A 24,208-nucleotide genomic window follows, 5' to 3' on the forward strand; every position below is an offset into this window, starting at 1 on the left:
ATATATATATATATATATATATATATATATATATATATATATATATATATACACACATTAAAAATGAAACTTTTACCTGTATGCACTTCTTATAGTTCACTGTTGGAACAGGCATTTTTAGCAGGTATTTACTTTCTGAGATAGACAGCTCTTATTAACTTTTGATCACAAGTGTTATTGTTAAAACCGATCTTACACTCTTCTATGTTATTTCATGGAAATGTAATGTACTATATTGCCAATGACACAGGGGTGATATGCTTCTATGATGGCCCATGGACACCTCAAGGGGAGTGCTGGGAACAGTGAGCGGTGAATGGCAAATATATAAAATTGACTTTTCTGTTGTAAATGTGTACACATTTTGTGAGAATTGTGTTGAAAGCATTTATAACAATTGAATTATGTGGCATTCCTTGGTTTGTACAATCTGTCATTTGCCTTTTGTTTTGGGGTTGGAGGAGCCAAGTACCATTTTGTGTGTTTCCACAACAGAAGTTGTGTTTTGAGAGATTTGCTCTTGAAATTCTGTAGTCATCCTGTTATATGTGTTTTTGATGCTCTTTTGAAAATTGTACAGCTTTCTTACAGGTTTCTGTAATGTGTGTGTCTTTGATGCATGTAGCCTATTACTTGATAGAGGACACATTTATTGACATAAGTCATTGCTGTCCCATATTGATGCCATTGCTGTAAAATCACCCACCTTCTACTTAGTTACATTAGCAAGTAACAGTATGCAAGGATTTGCCATTCATTTGTGTTCTTAGCCATTTATTTTCCTTTTCCGGGTTTAACACTTACCTTGATAGTCCACCTGTTGCAAGTGTTTTATTTCAGAGTTGAATCTGTGTGATGCTAGTAGTACACAGCTGTTACATGGGTAAGTAAAGGTTGTGAGCACTGCCTAGCATCAATGTTAATGTAAGTATGTGCATAGGATGAAGGTTTTACCCCCTTGGGTGGTGAACATGTGTGCTATCTATTGCCTCTTGACCAGGGAGAGGGCATATTGTGCATGCATACATCTGCCTACACCCACAGCAGCTGTGAGTTCCCCCTCTGACTCCTCATTTGTGTGTGTGGCTGTGGAGACCTTGCCAGTGGTTGTGGGATGTATGCCTCTGCCATTTAGCGTTCCTGCTGAAGATGTTTTCTCAGAATAATATTGTGAAGCATGGAATAGACAGTGAAATTGTCAGCACAAGTATGGGGATTGTACTGCAGGACTCTCCCTGATGTATCTATGAACCATAACCATGATGGCAGCAGCCCAAACACATCCCCTATGATATTTCTTATTTGAACATGTGCTTCATTATAGCTTTCTTTGGTGGATGTGTGTGCATTTCTGATGGGTGTCATCAGCCATGCTCAAGTGCATAGCCTGCATCTCCTAGTAAATGAGTCTGTGGGATATCACACCTAAAAAACCTCTGATAGAGTTGAGAGTTGTGCCAGATATGGGAATCATGGTAACTGCCTAGGTTATAGCACACACATTCACGGTGGTTCCCTTAGCATTACATATAGCCCGGCAGTTAATGGAGTGAAATCCCTTTCTATTTATGTATACAGTACCCTGTTCTACAGGTGATACTTTGGTTTCAATGTCCATGCAGCCTATGGCACCTAGGACTTCAGGGAAGTGTTCTATATGGTAGAAATCCTGCATAGCTGTAGCTCTGTCCTCAGGTGTATGGGGAAAATGTATGTAGTCACTGGCATGTTGTAGCTTAGCATTTGGAAATAGATGTAGGATCCTGGATGCTGATGCCTGTGACAACCCAGCATATCCCCTATTGGTCTCTGAAAGGTTCCTGTAGCTAATATTCTAAGTGCTACACATAACTTAGTCTGCACAGGTGTTGGTGCCCCTTGGTTTGTGTTTGGTCTCTGTTGAGGCCAACAGAGCTTGCAGAGTTTCTGTAGTGTGTCTCTATCCAGCCTGTAGCACCCTACAATTTCCACCTCATGCAGACCATGAGAAGTTAAATGGGGTCTAATCACCCTTCTCTTTTTAAGTAAGGTCTATTAGCAGCACCAGCAGCATAGACTTGGGTCTGTTGCACAAACACATGTATAACAGCAACAGCAGACCCTAACATTTTTCCATATACAGTAGTTTTCATGGCTGTATTCCAGTGGGTTTTGAAATTTACAGGGAAAACCTACACTGAGTCTACGATTGGTCAGTTCGTATACAGTTCAGCTACTTTTGCTGTAATTAGCATGCCACAATGTTTATCATGTTTGCATAGCTCTACATGGTATGTAAAGCCACTTACTGAATACTACCAGCACTACCAGCTTTATTGGATCCAGTCCTTATTCTTTACATTTCTGTTTTTACAGCATTATATAACTAAAGTTAAAACAGAAGAGTAATATTACTGTCTTTTTTCATATTCTAATTTCACACTCAACCCCCCCCACCTTTTTTTGCTCTCATTGCCCCTGAACATGTATTTCTTCAGCTGCATTTCTTCTGTTTTGGCTTGTTATGTCTTTCACTGTAGCCACCAACATCTGTGATGCTACATGGAAACTTGCCTGAAAAGTTGAAGCTTTAGATAACAAACAAAAAAAAAACTGTATCTCATTGCAAATGGAGTTCCAGAAAAAGAAAATATCTGGTGAAAGAAGGCATATTGCAGGGGCATTCATTTTATCTGTATACTTTGTGGGGGTGATAACCATTTCACAAAGATATGTAAAAGTCAAAATAAAGATATATGTCAAGACTTAGTAGTTGCAGAGACAAAGACAAAGAATAAAACTAAAATGTTTGTGCATGTACTTCAGCTACAGAATATAAATGTATTCCATACTCTCAGCAGCAAGATTAAATTGTGATTAGAAGACAGATTATCATGTTTAAGCTTGGTGCTGCAGCAGAATGCACTATGTTTTCAAAAACTATTTATATCACTAAATTGGTTTAATGTTATATATGTTGTATTTTATGTTGTTGAGATTACTGTGCACATATTTTTACTCTGAGCAGAAACTGAAGCCATTTGGCCAGATCTTGCTTAATTGTGACTATGAATGTTGAAAATTCACACTGATGTTCCAGGCAGTATCCTTGGAAGCGCATTTAAAGCAACCTAATACAGTATGGTTATAATGCCAACAGGACACTTGGTATAATTAATATTGTTCGCTCTGTGCAGTTACAGAATGAACAGTAACTAATATAACAGTATGATAATCTAGGAGCGATGATATTCAAGTTGCCAAGATGAGAGTGTGTAAAGCAGTAAAAAACAACAGCTTTCACATTTATGAATATTGGCATGGATTTCCAAATAGTTGCAAAGAAGATTTTAGTCACAAAGTGATTAACACATTTAGAAGCAATGGCAGTATATGTCTTTTTTCTAATATAGTAATTTTCAAATAATATGCCAAAAGCTCTGATATTTCTCACTAATGTAATTAGGGGAATTTTAAATGCATGGATGACTATATGAGTACTTTATTCTGTATTTTTTTACTTAATATTTGTTTATCATGGAAACGCTAATGTAATTAGAGGAATGCTAAAAGCATGAATGACTATATGAGTACTTTATTATTTATTTAACATTTGTTTACTGGGAAAGTCCAACTGGAACAGAAATCATTTTCAGCAGAGACCTGCTCCAGACACATATCTTTGGAGTGTGGTAGGAAACCGGAGCACCCATAGAAAATCCATGTGAATGCGGTGAGGACATTCCGACTCCTCACAGAAGGCATCCCAGATGAGAATGGAACTGGAGTACCTCTTGCTGTGAGGTGTCAACACTAACTGCTGCACCACTGCACTACTGCCACAACTAGTAAAGGAGCAGGTAGCTCCCTCTATTCCCATTTCATAACTAAGCTGTGGAACACTCTCCCATCATCAGTTACAGAATTAGACAACGTAATCTTCTTTAAAAGAAAACTAAAACAACATCTCACTGATAACCCCAGCTGCACATGCAACACATAGCCACAACCTCCTCAATCTAGCAAAATTGTTTCACATAGCAAATATACTTATGTATATGTTATGCTGTTGCACCATACAAGTTATCCCTAATCTTTAGTATCATAGTCCACACATCAATGCAACCATCTTAACACATTTTCTGTTCTCTGTCACTTTCTACTTTTAGTACTACCATTAAATATATGCCACCTATAATCTACTTATTCCCACTACTTAGCTAGAAGATTCTAACTATATTTGTCTTACCTTTAAGTTTAACTTTCTAATTCTATCTTTCCCTTTTCATACCCCCCCAAAAAATGTGCTGTATTATTAAATATTTCTGTGTAATTTTCCTACATGCAAATGTTCCATTGTTACTTTATTGTGCCTTTTTACAACATATTTGCTGTTTAGATAGTTTTCTGTATTATTTCACTTGCTTTATAATTATAATTTTTTTCCTTACAAATTCATGTAATGATTTTCATGTAACTTGGAGCTTTTCTTCCCGGGCCACCACTGAAAATGGGTCTTTAGCCCAGTGGACTTTCCCTGTCAACAAATGTCAATAAATAAATAAATAAATAATAAATATTAAGGCTCAGGAAACAATGCTCAAAATGCTAATGATATCTATTAGAGATATGCTGACTTATTCACTGATTTATCTTCTCCACCAGGATAATACTGTATTAAGATGTCATCTAAGGCTATCCCAGTCACACATGCACCTAAAAGAGTACTAGCTGTGTGGAAAAGTAGAGTAAGAACGGAAGCACATGGAAGATATGGTATAACTGTTAAAATTTGTGAATTTCATGGTAATGATTCTAAAGCAAGACAAATATGTAGTATATATAGATCTTCAAGACTTAAATAAATGAAAGAAAAGGAGCATTAAGCACTCCAGACCATAAAATAACTTATTGCTACTATGTTTCATGCCAAGTTCTGAAATGTTTGATGCTGCTAAATGATTTTGCAACATCAGGCTAAATAAAGTGAGTTAAAGCTTTGCACATCCAGCATATCTTTGAGGTAGATACAGGTGTTGAAGATTGCCTTTTGGAATCTTATCTGCCCAGAAGTGTTTTAAAGAGCAATAATTGAAGAAACTGAAGGTCTGGAAGGTGTTGGCAGTATAATTAGTAATCCTCCAGATTAGGGAGCCACTAAACAGGGGCATTACTTGTGACTTACCAAGTTGCTTTATCGATTAAGAGAAAATAGCTTCAAGTTGAATAAAAGCAAATGTCATATTCATGTGTTACGCTACATAGGCCATGTTATATCTTCTGAAAGTCTCAAACCAGACTATGATAAGTTCAGTGCTATAGAGAATATGCAGAAACCCAGTGGAAAGTTGTCACTTAAGTAATTCCTTGATATGGCACAATATTATTCCAAGAATTTTTTCAATTTTGTCTGAAATAACAGTGTCACTTAGGAAGCTGCTAGAGTATGATGGTACTTGGTTCTGATTAAAGAAACAAGATAGAAGTTTTGAAATGCTAAAAATGCTAGCCATGTAGGTACCTACTTTGAACTTCTGTGATGTGACTCAAATCATTATACTTCAGGTAGATGCTGGACAACAAGGGCTTGAACTAACACTGCTTTAAGAATGTAGACTTATTTACTTACTTATTTATTTGACATTTGTTAACTGGGTTAGTCCAACTGAGCCACAGGCCCATTTTCAGTCAAGATCCAAGGAGAAAATCTCCAGTTAGCTCAAAATCTTGAAAGAAATAGAAACATAACAAAAATGAACAGTTGTACAGAAGACATAACATGAGGAATATTATCAACAGTTAACATCATTACATACTGCAGATGAGATAAAAATAAAAGTAACATTAAGATTACAGAATTGGTACAAGATATGAGATGCATGTAATGTATTTGACAGCGACATGGCACTAATACAATTATAAAGTTTTAAATTCAGGAATATATTTTGAATATAAAATCCAGAAAAAAATGATATAGAATTACAAGACAGAGAGAAGAGGAGAAAGAAAGGGGGTGATATTGATTACATGAGTAGAAGATGAGTAAATGATAAAGTTGTCATGTGGGGATTAGACATGGGCAAGACCAAGTCCTTAATAGATGCTTAAACAGGTATTTTTGGGAGATCTGTCTTATATTAAGGGGAAGTGTGTTCCAGGAATGGGCTACAAAGTACTTATAGAGGGATTTTCCAACATTCTTGTTAAGATTGTAAATATCAAGGAGGAGTTTGTCAGTTGTGCTAAGAAGATTATGGAGCTTGTAATAAGATACTAGGTTAGAGACGGAGGGGCATAAGAGGGTTCATTCAGAATTGAATGGGAAATGTATAGTTGCTGAAGTAATGGTTGTTTGAGAATTTGGGAAATTGGAGTGCTTTAAGGGTGAGACAGTGATGGGAATTATAAGGGAGACTAGTAGCGAATCAGAAACTTTTATTATAAGTTTGTTCAAATTTGGAGAGTAGAGTAGAGTAGTTTGAGTATTTGTAAGAACAGGGGCTGCATACATAAGACAAGGTAATAGGAGAGACTGGGATAGGGATATTTTGGAGGAAGGTGTAAGGAATTTATGATTACGATACAGTAGTCCATGTTTCTGGTGTGTTTTCTTTACACAATGTTGGATGTGTATATCATATTTTAATTCATGATCAATAAAGATGCATAGTAGTTTGGTATGGGGCTCAGGTTTAATGATGGTATTGTTGAGGGAGATGATGGAAAAGGAGGATTTGTGATGTGCCAGTGTTTTATGAAGGAAGAGGAGTTTCGTTTTTTAGGATTAAGTATGAGTTGATTGTCAGAGAGCTATGTTTCTACAGAAAAAAAGAAGTTCTGAGTTAGAGATAAGAGATCAGGGATGCTATGTGCAGTGGCAATAAGAGTAGAATCATCAGCATATTTTAAGGAGTGTTGTGAGGTTACAGGCAGAATGTAGATTGTTAGTGAAAATATTGAACAAGAGGTGGCCTAAGATAGATCCTTGTGGATCACAAGGTAGATGATCAGTGTAGTTCAAGGGTTAAAGAAAAAGATGCAACCTACAGTTTTTGGTTGTCAAAAGTTTCATAGTTATATCTGAGGTAAATTAGTCATGATGTAGTCGTATCCTAAGCCACTGCAGAATATAAGCAAAATGTGTCTACATAAAGTAGAAGATAGACCTCAAAAAATGTTGACAAGTTTGAAGAAATATGTTTTCCAGGTTTAGTACAGATCATGTAAACTTATGCATTCAGCTCTTACCCTGAATAGTGATTATTTGCAGTTGTGTAAAGAAGACTTGCTAGAGTAAGACTGACAATTTATGTATATTATCTCACAACTGTCTGTTTCCACTAAGAAGAGGATCTGAGAATTTCTGTAAAAAGATAAAGAAATGCAGTTGCTATGAAGTATAGTTATGGGTGGGTGTCCAAACAACGCAAAGATGGTACATCCAGCTGATAGAATAAAGTATCCATACCATAATAAGCTTTGTTTGACAAGGCTTTGTGTTTAAAGGTGAAAGAGTTATCCTTCCTATTCAGATGCATGATTATGTGTTACACAAAACCCACAAGTTTTGTCTGACAATCAGCAAATGTGAGGAAAGACAGCATGACTTTTATATATGCCTATTGTGCTTGAGAAGATTCGCATGACTGCATGATATAAAGTTTTTGGTTTGTTCAGCAAAAGAGTAAAAAAGTGGAAATGATATCACAAGAGTATCATATCTTTCCTACATGAAAGTCGGAAAAGTTTTGACCTAGTTCAGTTTTAGATGCCATTTATGTCATTTGTGTGACTACTATATCTAGAAGTAGTGCAATGTCTTATTCTCAACAGCTGTAATTGTAGTGTCATCGCACTATTGAAATATTTGTCTGCTAGGCATTATATACCAAGGTCATATCAGACTATGGTGCATACTTCATGAGTTAAGATGTCTGCACTTTTGTAAATGAATGTAAGTTTAAAAACACTACAAGTCCTATATATCTTCAGAGAAGCCCTGGACATCTATACAGCAATGTGCAAATAGAATACGTCCCAGATTTAAAAAAAATATAATAAAATATGACAGCTCTGAAAACTCAGATTTCTCTCTCTCTATTCTAGAATACAGATATATACCTTTGTAATCAGTAAGAATTTCATCAGCACAATGCTAATGGAAAGAAGTCTTAGAGCTAAACAACTTACTTCATATTCCTTATTTGTCCCGAAAGTAAATGGAATGTAACCCTGTTAATGAAAGAAGAGCATTGCAGGCAAAATATTACAATGATAAATATTCACAGGATCTCAACTAGATAAAAAAAAGGAAAGAAAAAGTATGTGAGAACGTTGCACTTTTACAGAAAAGCAGCATGTCTGATACACTAACTAGTCACTTGGAGCAACCTAGATTATGTTTTCTGCAAGGTCCAGACATGCACATTTATAGAAAGAAAGTAAAATATTTAATTCATCAGTTTGGTCTGGAATAGTTACAGTTGTTCAACTACTAGAACTGTAATGTGTTACTTCAAGACTCTGAGCTAAATAAAGCACTACAACCTTCTGAATGTGAAAATGTTTCTTAGATAGTTTTTCAACCACAAACATAAGACTAAAAGTGTAAACAAATGCTCAAAGAAGCCAAACATAGTCACATTGATCCTGATGCTAGTGTCACTGTTCAACCAGCAGGTACTCTCAGTAGTGTAGTAAGTTCTAAACAACCAGTTATAAGTCATATTTAAGATATTAAAAACTAATAAAGAAGCCAATATGATACAGTCACTGTTCAGAAAATTATTCAGTTGCAGGAACATACCCGGTAGTTCTCTATGTTTTACCTTTGTAATCATGTCACTAGCCCACAGTCAGATTACCTGGTAATCATGGTCTTGGCCACCCACAGCATTCACATCAATGACCATTTGTTGCCAGACAAGGTCATGAAAGGGCTTGTGTTAGAAAAATATGTATTAACATATGTGTACAATGCTTATTTTAATAAGGGAAGATTAACACGTTTTTATTCTATATGCAGCATTAATTTTATTTGAGACTAAAAATGTGCTTTTCTGAAATTGTGCTTTCTGACACTGCAAGATGCACTCTGACCTAGTTTGCTAGCACAGCAAAATACATGTTTATGCCTTGGAAATGTACTGGAAAGCAGGTGATTTTCTGCTAGGTCAGGAAATTAAAAGGAGAATAATAATAATTTCTGTAGATCCATTCATTATAGACAATAAGCTCTGTTCGTGTTGATGAAAAAGTGCACAAGCTGCAAGATAGTTAGATATTATGAACAATAAACTGCTTCAGAAATCTGTACTTGCATTGTGCTTAAATTAGCCACAGTACCTAGACTTGTAACATCACATAGCAAGAAAGTTATAATTGACCAGTGGTCATCAAGGCCATCCTGTTTACTGAAAAATCTTTTTTTTAAACTTTGAAGAGTCAGCTAGAAACATGAGAAATATCTGTAAAATAACAGAATTGTGAACTGGTGATCTGCTACATCAGTCGTAGTGGGCAATGTCTTGAAAGAAAGGTATAATAACTATGACACTTCCTGATTTAGTCAGACAAACTCTGTAACTGCATTTTTTGTCTCCTTGCGCAAGAATAAAGATACCTGAACTGAACCCTATGCTTCTGGTCTTTTTAAATTATTTTTCTCTAACATTTTTTGGTCCTTTGCAGCCGGAAACCCTCGTTTAGCCTGGGATCAGATGGGCCAGGTGGCATGAAACTGCACAGGGAAGATACCACATTGGATCTTCTTCATTGAAAGACCTCCGACTGAATTGTCATGCAAAAGAGGCCAGCCACTTTTCTGATCTACGACTGAAGGCGGGTTCCATTTAAACAGTGAGTGACCAATCACTGAGGCTCAGGTAAGGTGAATCTACTTTCTTCTGTTTTAGATCAGGGACTTGATTGTATTTATTCTGTGAGAATTTTTAGAATTCAGGTACAGAAATATTGCTATCTTGTCATAGATCAGGGAAACAGGATAAGTAGGCAGGTAGTCTGAAGAGACTGTAAACACTTGGTGGTACCACATTAAAAACAAAAGGGTTACGTAACATTTGAAAAGGTTGGAACAAAATGGATAATACGTGCACAAAAACGAAAAACTCCCAAAGCCCACCGTTAACAGAAGACGCAAAATATATGCAATCACAGCGTGCCAACAATGTTAAATATTATACTAAATGGGTTAACAAATACGAATTGATGGGAAACTAGAACGATCCTCATTTATCAAACTTATTAGACAATTAAAAACCGATTCTAAAGGTCGGGTTAAAAAACAGCATAAATTAGGAGTTCCTCAGGCACACAGGTGGATTGAGGAAGCAAACCGTAGAGAACAAAATAATAAAAATTCAAAAGCAATGTTTCTAGACAAAGAGGATAATAACTTGGTTATAGCATTGGCCCCTCTGCCCACTCCAGTTTTGGTTCCCTTACCAGTTCCCTTACTGGAATATGAAGCAAAAGAACAAACTGACCCACCTCCACGATATCCAGTCGTTCCTATAAAACCACTACCGTTTGTTAGAGATCCTATCGAGACTAGGTCTCGAACACGTAATTTAAAAGGAGATATTGAATTATATCATATGAATGGAAATTCACGGGCTATGAGTGAAGAAGAGATATGCCCACTCATAGAAGTACCAAATCCTCAGGCAGGACAAGAAGGGCAGAACCCAACTCTCTTAGTATACAGACCATGGACACCGGAAGACATCCAGAATGCCACAGAGGGAATTCCCCATCCAAAAGTTAATTTTAGAAAGTTCTTAGAAGACTTACAGGGCATGAGATTAAGTTATCACTTAAACGGAGAGGAAGTAGAAAGAGTGGTCAGACAAATAGTAGGTCCAGATTGGCACATGATCAGTGGCACTTAGGCCCTTCCCACATAGCAGCGCAGAACTAGACAACAGAGTGAAAGGTCTGACAGACCGAATTTCTGAAAAATGGAAGCCTAGGGCAGACTGGACTTGCATTAATCAATGCATCCAACAAGAAAGTGAAACTGTTGATAGATATTTTTCCAGACTATTGGAATGTTTTAACAATCACTGTGGAATGCAAGTGCCTGAAGATCAGACACAAGATTCCCCATATGAGCAGCAGTTAAAGAATGCATTTTTGAAAGGCAGTATTGCACCCATAAGTAGTTTCATTACTAAACATATGGTAGATCATCGTACAAGCAGATTACAATCACTGCTTGAATATGCTAGACATGCCAAAAGGCATTTTAACAACAAAAAGAAAAAGAAAGCCCAAGTATTTGCTGTGGAAGATGGAGAAGTTTATTTAGTACAGTCCGGACAAAAGGGCAAAAAGAATGCCCAGGGAAACAAACAATTTAATCAGCGATCAGAGGACTTTGAAGGGAGAAATAAAAGAGGTGAGTGCTTCAAATGCGGGAAAAAAGGACACATGGCAAGGGATTGCAAGAAAAATAAGAAGGCAGCAGTGGAAGACAAAAACGATGAAGGTGAGGACTGACTATATGAAAGTCAGGAATCACTAGATAGGAATAATAGAGAAAAGACAAATGAGAATGTGATAGAAGGAGCAGAGAATGTGATAATAGAGGAAGTGCAGGAAGCTACCGATAGTGAAGAAAATGAAATATTAGACCTAGCCTTATTGAGTTTAGAACTCTATTTGGCTGACACAAAACCAGAACTAACACTCCTGGTAGAAGGGAGGTAAGTCAAATTTTTGTGCGATTCAGGGGCATCACGAACCCTGGTACACCCCTCCAAACTACTAGAAAATTTAGAATCACATGACTTTATACTAGTAAAAGCAGCTAATGGACAGCTGTATCGGAAGCCTCTCTCCCATAACATTACAATAACAGATCCTGTTTCAGGATTAACCCAGAAAAGCAAAATTGTTGTTTCTGCAAAATGCCTGGTGAACCTTTTGGGCAGAGATCTTATGCAACTATTAGGCATAGCAGTAGTTCCAACCATGCAAGGTATGGAAGCACAGCAACAGACCAATACTTTTGCAGTGCAAACGGAAGGTGAGACATTTTACTGGTACAGCCAGGACTTAGTTATGACTGGTCCTGGAGCAGTAACTGAAGAGTTAATGAATGTAGCTATCAGTAAGTTCCCCTCTCTTTGCATTGACATACAACACCTGTTGCACTGTACTCTGTATTATTGTAATACACCAGGACCTGACAAAGAATATGAACAAGAATTGTTTAAAAATCATGCAGACAGATTAGTACTGTGTAATTTGTACTGGGACATGAAAGGGAACAGTGTAGTTAGCTGTTCATTACCCCAGGAGTTCTTTTCACTTTACAAATCAAATCTAATACCGCATGTTAGTTTAACTAAAGAGAAAGATTTAAAATGGATAGACCTAGGAGAAAAAGTTCCAAAATGGGAAAAACAGACAGAATCAGAACTGTCAGAACAGGGAATACAAAGACAGAAACTGAACTGGATAACACAAACACATCCAGCTGTACACTTGCAGTCCAGCAAAGACAGCTGAGAAACCCTCTTATTAGAAGATGAAGAAAAAGTTTTGTTAGACATACCAGAAACTCTCTGGTCAACAGGAAAATCAGATGTAGGACTTATTCACACAGCAGGACCAGTTACTATCACACCAAAGTCAGTATTTAGACCACAGAAGAGACAGTACCCCCCGAGAAAAGATGCAGAGGCAGGTATTAAACCTATCATAGCAGCTTTGCTTAAGAAGGGAATATTGGTGGAATCTCTCGATTCGCCATGTAACACACCCTTATTCCTTAGAAAAGCAAACGGAGAATGGCGTATGGTCCAAGATTTACAAGCTGTAAATGACACAGTAATACCAAGAGCACCTACGGTGCCAGATCCACATACCTTGTTGAATGATTTAAAACCTCAACAGAAGTACTTTTCTGTGGTAGATATCAGCAATGCATTCTTTTCGATACCAATACACCCTGACAGCCAGTATTGGTTTGCATTAACATTTCAGGGAAAGCAGTATACATATACATGACTAGCACAGGGTTATAGTGAAAGTCCAACAATATTCTCACAAGAGATGGCAAGTAATTTAGCAGGATTTATCCCACTGAGAGGTAGCCAGATTTTACTTTATGTTGATGACATCCTGCTGGCCGCCGCTACCCAGCAAGATTGTAAGGAAGATACTATAGCATTATTAAAATTCCTAGCAATTAAAGGACACAAAGTAAGCAAAAATAAATTGCAGCTTTGGAGAAAACAAGTGAAATACCTTGGATATGTAATATCCAAAGATGGCAGAACATTAGATGAGGACAGAAAAGTAGCGATCTTACAAGCACCAAAACCCACAACTAAAAAGGAAATTATGTCCTTCCTGGGTACAACAAATTTTTGTCAGAGCTGGATCCCAAACTATGCTTTGGAATCTGCACCTTTAACTGACCTGATTTTTAAGAAGCCCATGGCAGCACAAGATTTAATACAGTGGTCACCAGAAGGAGAATTAACTTTCTGCAAGCTGAAACAATTGATTGCATCATCATTAGTTTTAGGATTACCAAATTATCACAAATGTTTTTTCCAAACTGTAGATTGCAAGCAAGGTTATATGACATCAGTATTGACTCAACAGCATGGGGACAAACAACGCCCCATTGCTTATTATTCATCAAAACTGGACCCAGTGGCGCGGTCTCTACCCCACTGTGTACAGGCAGTATTTGCAGCTGCAATGGCAGTGCAGGCTTTGGCCTCAGTAGTGTTATTCCACCCTCTCACATTGAGAGTGCCTCATGCAGTCGCAATCATTTTACTGCAAGAAAAAATAGCATATCTTTTCCCTGCTAGGCATCTTTCTTGTATGACTATATTGCTGAGCCAACCTCACATGACAATTGAATGATGTACTACTTTGAATCCGTCTACCTTGCTCCCAACTCCTGTGGATGGCACACCCCATAACTGCCTGCAGGTAATTGAGCAAACGACACTGCCTAGAAAAGACCTCACGGATGTTCCCTTGGATGATGCCGAGGTGACATATTACGTGGATGGCTCATGCAAAAGGAGTCCTGCAGGACAGAACCTAACAGGTTATGCAGTAGTTTCTGATACTGAGATTGTAGAAGCGAAACCTCTACCACATAACTTATCTGCACAAGCAACAGAGTTGATTGCCTTGACACGGGCATGTACCTTAGCAAAAGGTAAAAGCGTAAACATTTTTACAGACCGCCAGTATGCTTTTTCTACTGTACATGTTTTTGCACAACAGTGGAAGAATCGAGCAATGGTGACATCTACTGGCAAACCGATTAATCATGCACAGTTTATTTTAGATTTGTTAGATTCTATTCAGTTACCTCAGAAAGTAGCTATTTGTAAATGCATAGCTCATACAAAACAACAAGATAGGATTTCAAAAGGCAATGCGAGAGCTGGCACAGCTGCAAAGCAAGCAGCCTCAGAAGTATTTCTTTTGAACGAGGAATTACAACCTTCTGAGATTTTAGACTTAGAAACATTGAAAACAATGCAGACACTTACTACACAGGCTGAAAAACAAAAATGGAAAAGACGAGGAGCAATTCTCAAGGAAGGGCTGTACATCTCCAAAGAGGGAATACCGATATTACCATCTAATTTATTTAGATATGCAGCTTTGTTGAGCCATGGGCAGAGCCATGTGTCAACAGGGGGGATGGTACAGTTATTGAATCGGGTGTTTGCTACGTATGGGTTTACAAACTATACTAAAAAATTTTGCCTGTCATGTCACACTTGTAATAAACATCATGCACAAGGGGCATTAAAGCCCAAGCAAGGGAGTTTCCCTACACCACCATATCCATTTCATACTATCTGTACGGATTTCATAGACTTGAGCAAATGTGAAAATAAAAAGTACTGCCTTTTCATTGTGGATATGTTCTCCAAATGGGTGGAGGCCTTTCCGACTAGTAAACCAGATGCAGCCACTGTTGCAAAGACCCTAGTTAAAGAGATTATTCCTAGATTTGGCATACCGGAAAGGATCTACAGTGACAATGGTACACATTTCGTTAACCAAACTATACAACAGTTAAGTCAGTATTTTGGGATTTCTTTGAAACATCACTGTGCATATCACCCTCAATCTGCAGGGTTGGTAGAAAGGCACAATGGAGTTTTAAAGAATAAGCTTAAGAAACTTATAGTAGAAACACAAAAGAATTGAGTGTACTGTTTGCCACTGGCACTGTTGAGCATGAGAACTGTTCCAAATGCAAATGGATTGACACCTTTCGAAAATATTTTTGGAAGAGCTTACTATATACCTCAGTGGAAACCTCTCATGCCTACAGACCAGGAAGCAGATTGGACACTTGCAGATTACATGAGGAATATACTAAATAACAAACATCTTTTACAGTTTAATTCTGTTTCAGATAAAGACCAAACTAACCCCTTCGAAGTAGCAGTAGCCCCAGGCACTTGGGTCTGGGTGAAGACAATCAAAAAGAAGAATTGGATGACACCAAAGTGGGAAGGTCCATATCAAGTACTGCTGAGCATGCCAACAGCAGTCAAGATTGTGGAACGTTCATCTTGGATTCATTTGACACACTGTAAACTAGTCAAAAACTTTGCACTTGATGAAACTCTTGCTAACACACAGCAGAAGTAAAATGACAAGACCTAGAGACAATAGAAATACTGAACAATTTCAGCAGTATATTCAACAGTGTTGCACAATCATCATAATAACTGCATTAGTGACAATGTTCTTTTTGCTGTGGCTTTTGCTGTGGCCTTTCTTTTCTTCAGCCACACCAGCTAGACTGAACAAACGTGATTCAACACTCATAGACTGGCATCCAAACTTTAACACTTACCAAGCAATCAAATATGTGTATGCTGAGACTTTTAATATTTCAAATTGTTGGATTTGCACAGCTAAACCAACAGCATACGGGGGATTATTGATAGCTGCTGTCCCCCTAGGGGTCAATGAGACCTGGGAAAACTTGATTTTTGAGACTACACCTGTGAAATCTAGAGACAAAATTGCATTATTTCTACCTGTTACACAAACAGGAATTGTATGCTTTTTAAAAAATGACAGGATTCAAGTAGGTTGGAGTAGATGTAATGTGACTGTTTCTTATAAATGTTATATTAAACCTAAAAATGCTAAAAATACAGAAACAAGTTGTGATGCAGATTATGACTCATACTTTGAGTCCTTGCATAAAACTGTCAGTGATATACAACATAATCCTGTTCTTTTAAAGCAACTGTCTATTATAGATAAGAAAATGTTTCATGCAGGGAAGGTGTATATCAATACTAAGGTAGAAAACTGTTATTTCTTATGTGGGAAAAAGGCATACAAATGGTTACCTGAGAATTGGTCTGGCAGTTGTTTTTTGGGTTACCTGGTCCCGGTCATACAGCACACTACAGCTTTGCCTCATGGGAGAATTTGAAACATCAGAGATGTTGCAAAGAAACCTGAAAATCCAATCAAGAAACCTGAGAATCCAGTGGGACAGATCGTAGCAGGCTGGAGGAACCATAACTCCATGAAAGACAAAAGTAAACTAGCACACATGGACTTGAGTGATACTATCATATCCTGGGCTGGCATAGCCCCTGCATATGGTGCAGTTAAATCAATTTGGGAACTATGAAAGCTATCCAAACTTCTCGAGGTCATGAGCAATGCAACTTTTTCTGCTCTTGAATTAATGACTGATGAACTAAAATGCAATGAGAACTGTGGTGCTTCAAAACTGCATGGCTCTTGACTTCACCCTAACAGCGAGAGGTGGTACGTGCGCTTTAATCAAAGATGAGTGTTGTTCGTTCATTCCCAACAATATGCACGAAATTAATGATCATTTGGAAGTAATCCAACAAGTGTCAGACATGAACACGCCAGGCCCAAACCCACTGATGGACTTTTTCCAGAATTTGTTTGGGGGGTGGGGTTCCATCCTAATGAACATCCTGATTGCCATTTGTGTGGGATTACTATTGTTAGGAGCATGCATATGCTGTGGAATTCCCTGCATGAAAAAAAAAAATAATCAAAGATTTTATAGACATGTCAGTTTCTGAGACTTTGTATCAAAGTACTGAAATTGAAGAACTGTTGAAAAAGGAAACACTTTCATAAGTTTAAACTGAATGACTCTCTTAGCTGAAAATCCTCAAAGGAAGAGGTTAGGAGAAGAAACAAACTGTTTATACTTTTGAAATAGAATAAAAAGTATTAACAGGGGGGAAATGTTAGAAAAATATGTATTAACATATGTGTACAATGCTTATTTTAATAAGGGAAGATTAACACGTTTTTATTCTATATGCAGCATTAGTTTTATTTGAGACTAAAAATGTGCTTTTCTGAAATTGTGCTTTCTGACACTGCAAGATGCACTCTGATCTAGTTTGCTAGCACAGCAAAATACATGTTTATGCCTTGGAAATGTACGGGAAAGCAGGTGATTTTCTGCTAGGTCAGGAAATTAAATGGAGAATAATAATAATTTCTGTAGATCCATTCATTATAGACAATAAGCTCTGTTCGTGTTGATAAAAAAGTGCACAAGCTGCAAGATAGTTAGATATTATGAACAATAAACTGCTTCAGAAATCTGTACTTGCATTGTGCTTATATTAGCCACAGTACCTAGACTTGTAACATCACATAGCAAGAAAGTTATAATCTTTTTTTTAAACTTTGAAGAGTCAGTTAGAAACGTGAGAAATATCTGTAAAATAACAGAATTGTGAACTGGTGATCTGCTACGTCAGTCATAGTGGGCAATGTCTTGAAAGAAAGGTATAATAACTATGACACTTCCTGACTTAGTCAGACAAACTCTGTAACTGCATTTTTTGTCTCCTTGCGCAAGAATAAAGATACCTGAACTGAACCTTATGCTTTTGGTCTTTTTAAAGTATTTTTCTCTAACAGCATGACAGCTACAGTTTGCACTAAGATGCATTAGCTATGTCGACAGATGGTCTGAACTATAACCTCATTCTCAGCATCTGAAAATGTAAGTTTACAAGGCCTTGATTATTAGGTGCCATATCCCTGTGTTGAAGTAAAGAAAAATAGCTATCAGATAAATCAATATGGGCTGTATGCTTACAAGATGATTTATACTGGGAAGAAAACAAGTATGCATTTATACAGGCATCATCATTAAAGACTTTTAAATAAGATATCTATATGAAAATACACACCTAATATATATAACTGTAAAATCTTCCAACCCCCAAACCCCCACCTTAACAATAACAGAAATGAATATGGAGAAAGAAATTTGTTAATGTTTGGAATATATAACAGCATTAGCAATGAAACAAGTGCATTGAATGACACTTTTAAAATAAAATAGCAATCTATATGAAGACATATGTTAAGAATCCTAAGGACAGGTGGGTATAATGGGCCTATGTTCAGACATCGAATTAATCTTTCATAGAACAGCTATTCTCATTAGCAGTACCACATGACTAAATGTTTAACACTCATGTTACTTTGATGTATATTTACAGAGAATGTGCCATGGAGAACAGGCTTACAGCAAAGTTTGTGATTGAATTGATTGATCTAGGAGATACACTTTATACCATCTTTATGAAAATATGCTTAAGAGGTAACTGTGTCACTGAGCAAAAAGTGATGTAAGTCATATCACCTATGTACAACTTAAAAATATAAACAGGAAAGTTAAAAAAATGCCTGAAAAGTTACTAATGCTCATAAACAAAAGGGAAGAACAAAGTCTTGTATTGCATACATGTATGTACTATGACATGCTTTAGCAGCATAACTTGTGAAAATATCCCATTCACCCTGACTTCTACTTTGAAAGGACAAAAGACAGAGGACGTGAGAACATGGATATATTGCTCCCTAAATATAAAATTTTAAAATTACATACCTGAGAATATATACTCTACTTTCTTAACCTCATAAAGTCTATGTTAATATGGCAAACATAGTAAAGAACAAGAATGTATATATTTTACGTCAACATTCTGTATTTTCAGTGGTAATAAAAGAACAAGAAAAATATTTTTAGACAAGATTAAAAAGAGAAATTGATTTTTTATAAAATATGAACATAGGCTTCTCCTTTAGAAGAGGTAGAAGCATACAATATTTTTTAGTCCATGGAAAGTTTAGTATGCCCACTATGGGGCTAGTTTTGCCCTCAGAAATGGTAGGTATGTTCCGATGTGGGAAATGCAGTATAAGTAAACTTATAGTGAAGGAGTTTATATATATTAATGGGAAAACATTTCAAGCAAGAGGTATATATAGCTGCAATATGGAGAAAAAAAATTATGTGGGGGAAAGTAAAAGGCAATTTGCATGTAGACTTAAAGAACATATAAGAGATATCAGGAAATGCAAATTAACTAGCCTGGTAGCAATTCATTTTAAGGATTTTCATAACAGCAACCCAGAGGGGCTACAAGCAACTATACTAAATAAGGTAGAAGTCAATGGATTTATGTTTGATCAACATATAAAAAATGTATTAAGAAAAAAAAGAGACCATGCTAATTCTCAAGTTTGACACTATGAGCCCTAGGGGCTTGAATCAAGAATGTACTTGGAAGAGTTTGCTGTAATGAAATTAAGTAAGTTGTAATTGAATAATTGTTTTATTGTATAATGAAATAATTTAGGAAGCACAAAAGTATATAAATTCAAATGTTATCATGTGTAAGTGTACTCTGTTAAAGGATTTTTATAGCTGAGGCGCTAGAGAACTATTGTGTATTTTAATAAAAGACAATTAGTTTTGAACTACTGGCCAGCTTTGTGTGGTATTCAAATAGTTCATTTTGTCAATATTTTGTAATAATGCCATGGTTTCGCAATTCAATTTTAGAGAAGTTGATGTCTGTGTGAAAGTATGGGTTCTTAATGTCCACATTTTAATCGTATAGGACCACAGGGTTGAACAATCATCACACAGAGACATGTTTAATTTTTCTGGTTTCATCCTTTGTGCGACACTTGGTATTAGGTGTTGGTGACCATCAGTGATAACTAGCACTTAACAACAGTTTACTTTATGTAGATCAATATGTATGTATGCCTTTAAGAAGCTTTCTAGGGGCTTGCAAAAGTGCATAAATACTGAGCACGTGTGAGCCTGACTGCCATTTTGTAGTAACTGTTGAGATGAAAGCATGTATACATGTGTAGTCTGTCAATCAGTTTGTTTATATTTTGTAATGCTGCTATCCATCCTGATTTTTTTTTTGAGTAATAAAGCATATAAACAAACGACCCCGCCTGATTGTCATCTATACTAGAGAGGGACGAGCAACACTTCTCAAGTCATAAAATCAAAAAAAATATTTAGAATGGCAGAGTAATGCAAATAAAACTGATACCATTGCACAGTGCTAGAAAAAGAGACCAATTATATAACTTTCTCTGTGGCTCAATGTGTTAATGCAGCAAGATATATGTAACAGTAACAATAATGCAGGGTTTGATTACAAATTTGGATATTTTAAAATTAGTATTCATGGTTAACAAAATGTTTGTGTCTTGGAACCTGATGCACAATTGTAATTTTCAGTGTTTGGGTTGTAACAACAGAAGTGTATATGATGGATAATACACAAGATGATATTTATATGTGTCTCCTGCAGTCTTCTGACTATTAATTGGAGTAATAGTACACATTTATGTGCATGACATCACAAATATACCATGGACTAGTGTGACAAAGTAAAATTAGCAACAGAATGAATTGTGAAATGTGCATCTTTAATCAAAACCATGGTAAATATGTCTGAACAAATACTCATTACATTAACTTATTTCCTTAATACAGGTGTACATTTTAACCAAAAACAATGCAAAAAGATGAACACACAGGAGAAGCAGATGCTAAAATTAGCTCTTTCATTCAATTTATTCAACTGTGTCACACTTTACACGCTTTTAACCAATTGTGTGAAAATGATATGAGGAACATCAAACATGATACAAATGTGTGCAATTTAATTCATAATGAACATCAGGCACTTTGTGAACTTAGTAAAACTAAAAGTGTCAGAGTAATGAGAGCGGACAAGGGTGGTATGATTGTTATTATGCAAACATGTGACTATATTAGTTCTATGGAGAAAATGTTATATAAAGATAATACCTATATGAAAGTGGATATTGATACCATTAAAGCCAGTTATGTAAGAATCAATACAGATCTGTTTGACTTGTTTTGTCAGGGTAATAGTAATCATGACACTTATGACTTTTTGCAAGTTGAGCATCCTAATATGGGTGTATTATTTGGTATACCTAAGGTGCATAAGTCTCAGGTAGATCTACGTTTTTGACCAATTATTTCAGCAAAAAGGTCCAAAACCAAAACTATTTCACTATGCTTAGATTCTGAACTAAATCCCATTGTTCAAGCTTGTAAATCTTATATAAGGGATTCATGGCATCTATTAGAAATTCTAAGTAGACGTAATCTTCCTGCAAGCGAATTTCATTTTACTTCTTTAGATGTGGTGTCATTATATACTTGTATAGATCAAAATACTGGATTGGAATACCTGAGGGAGTATTTAGCCACATTTAGTGACTTCATTGATGTTAAGGCACATCCTATTTGTCAACTTATGGGATTAGTATTGGACAACAATTTTTGTCAGCTTAATAACCAATATTATAAGCAAATATCAGGTATCGCCATGGGGGAAAGGGTTGTCCCATCCTTTGCAAATTTAGTAATGACCATGTGGGAAGAGAAATTTTTACAAAATCACCCACAGAGGCAAAACATTTTCTTATACCAATGATATATTGATGATTTGTTTTTCTATGGATGGGGAATAAAGAAGAATTTGTTTCCCTTGTTAATAATCTTAGTAATACCACTAATTTTCTTAAATTCAGTATGGGAGGTTTTGGTACTACTATCAATTTTTTGGGTATTCATTTGAATTTTCAGGTGATTGATAGGACATTAATTAGTAGTATATATAGGAAGGATGTTTTTGTTAATCAATACCTACATAGAGATAGTTTATGTCCACCCCATATGAAGAAAGGTGTTATCAAAGGTCAAATGATTAGACTCAGTCGCCTTACTCCATGTGATAGTATCTTTTCATTAGAAATGAATATTTTAAATAATTTCTTTGTGCAAAGAGACTATAAATCAATATGGTTGTCCAACACAGAAAACAAAAAGTGATTGCCCTTAGGGAGAATGTTACGAGACCCATTTTAAATGCACTGTCTTTGGTAGGTTCTAGGCAGATGGTCACTGACACTAGTGGTTTCAATATTGCTTTTCCCCAGTCCTATAGTAAATGAGATGTTGCACATCAAACATATTAGTTTTGATAACCGGAGGGTCTAGTAGGTTACAAAGAACTTTTCCAAGTAGTACGGGGTAAAACTAAATTCACTTACAAAAAGATGTTTCAACATTAAACCTGTGATGGAACAAGCTTCAAATATGACTCAATACATTTACATAGTAAAGTAAAAGGGACTTATTCATGCAAAAAATATAAACAGTGTAGATATATACGTAATGTTTCACTGATTTTTCTTTAGACATTGTAATAGAACTATTTGGGTGAAAAAATATTTTTCTTGTACTTCAGAATGTGTGGTTTATGTGGCCATTTGTGATTCCTGTTTTTCCTTTTACATTGGAAAGACTATTAGGAGTCTCAAAAGGAGGATTTACAAACATTCCTTGGCTATTAGAAAAAAGGACTTGACCAATGATTTAGCTAAGCATGCTCAAGTTTGTTCAGATTTTAAGAAATTTACTTCTTCATTGGTAGCCTGTGTAGCCAATAAGGAATTTATAGGTAATTATAAGATTTTACTGGAGTGCAAGGGGTCTTTATGGCAAATCAATCTAGCAGCTGATAAGCTAGCAGGTTTGAATGAAAGCATTAATATTAAGTGCTTTTTTAGAACTAAGGTGAACGGTTTATTAAGATTTTTTTATATATGCATTTTTATATATGTACTCTTCATATACATTTTTATGTTTGTTTAGATGTGATTTTTTATGTTTAGATATGATTTTTCATGCATTTGCACTTTGTATATGTTATTAATACAATATGAATGGTTAGTTGTCATCATTTGACTTACATTCAATTTGTTTTAAAGGGGCTGTATGAGAGGTTTGTTATTTTCTGAAGAAGATCAAGTTGAATAAATTGAACAAAATCACTAATTTTAGCATCTGCTTCTCCTGTGTGTTCATCTTTTTGCATTGTTTTTGGTTTTATTCATTTTGCTCTCATCTCCTTTTACATTTTAGTAGTTTATGCTGGGTACAGTATGACCTAATCAGAGCTCTTGTGTGGCCCATTCCTCAATATGTCTCATGACATGAAGGCATGATGATGTGTAACAGAAATGCAAGCTCACTATTAAAATATTGAATTGTTTAGGGTAATATTATGGGCATTGGGTTCAAATCTAGCTATTTTAGAATGCCACCTCTTGGAAAAATCTGCATACTGATTAAAATTTTTCCTTTTTATTTTTTATGTTTTTACATTTTTTTTAACTTCTGCCTTTGTGTAATGCTTGGTATTACACACCCTTGACTGTCAGTGGTGACTAGCAGTAAATGAAAATTAACTTCTCAAGGTAAAACCTCACAATTTTATTTGGCATACATAGGTAGCCGTTCAAATCCAGCAAAGGCCAGGATAACGTTAGAGTAGTGACATTAAATGCTGTCTTATTCAACATTCCCACAGACTCTTTCTGTCCCTTTTTAGGTCTTACATAGGACTTTCTATAAATTGAAGATTCCATCCCATACAAATATGTGTTCTGTAACCCTAACAGTAAGACTTCTTCCATGAAGCATGCAGTGGCCTAATGGTTAAGGTGTTTGCCTTACAAACACAAAGTGCAGGGTTTGAGTCTCACAAGGGATAATTGGCTAGGCTTAAAATGGCTCGCAAGGGCAGTTAGCTTAGTACTAATCTATGAACCTATGAACCTATAATACTGACTTCCATAGTATGTGGAGTTAGACTGACAGTTGTTCAAATCTGATAATGAATACATGCAAAAACATATTGACAGACAAGAGTGGTTCACCCAAGAAATAGTGATAATGCTAACTCACAGTTGTGTGAACAGTAACGTGACTAAAGCCTTTTGATCCCTCAAAATAAATTTTAGGGGATACAAGACC

At 36.1% G+C, this 24,208-nt stretch overlaps 1 protein-coding gene across 1 annotated transcript in view; it reads left to right on the top strand.

Moving 5' to 3' along the window:
* The window catches only part of LOC122815054, a 136,010-nt gene that overhangs the window by 34,432 nt on the left and 77,370 nt on the right, over positions 1 to 24,208 (top strand). The window contains exon 3 of the mRNA XM_044087299.1: positions 18,537 to 18,637. Within this exon, the coding sequence (XP_043943234.1) occupies positions 18,537 to 18,637 (101 nt within the window). The remainder of the gene's footprint in view (positions 1 to 18,536; positions 18,638 to 24,208) is intronic.

This window comes from Protopterus annectens, chromosome 11.part0, assembly GCF_019279795.1.
Source record: "Protopterus annectens isolate FY-2018-M chromosome 11.part0, PAN1.0, whole genome shotgun sequence".
NCBI lineage: Eukaryota > Metazoa > Chordata > Ceratodontiformes > Protopteridae > Protopterus > Protopterus annectens.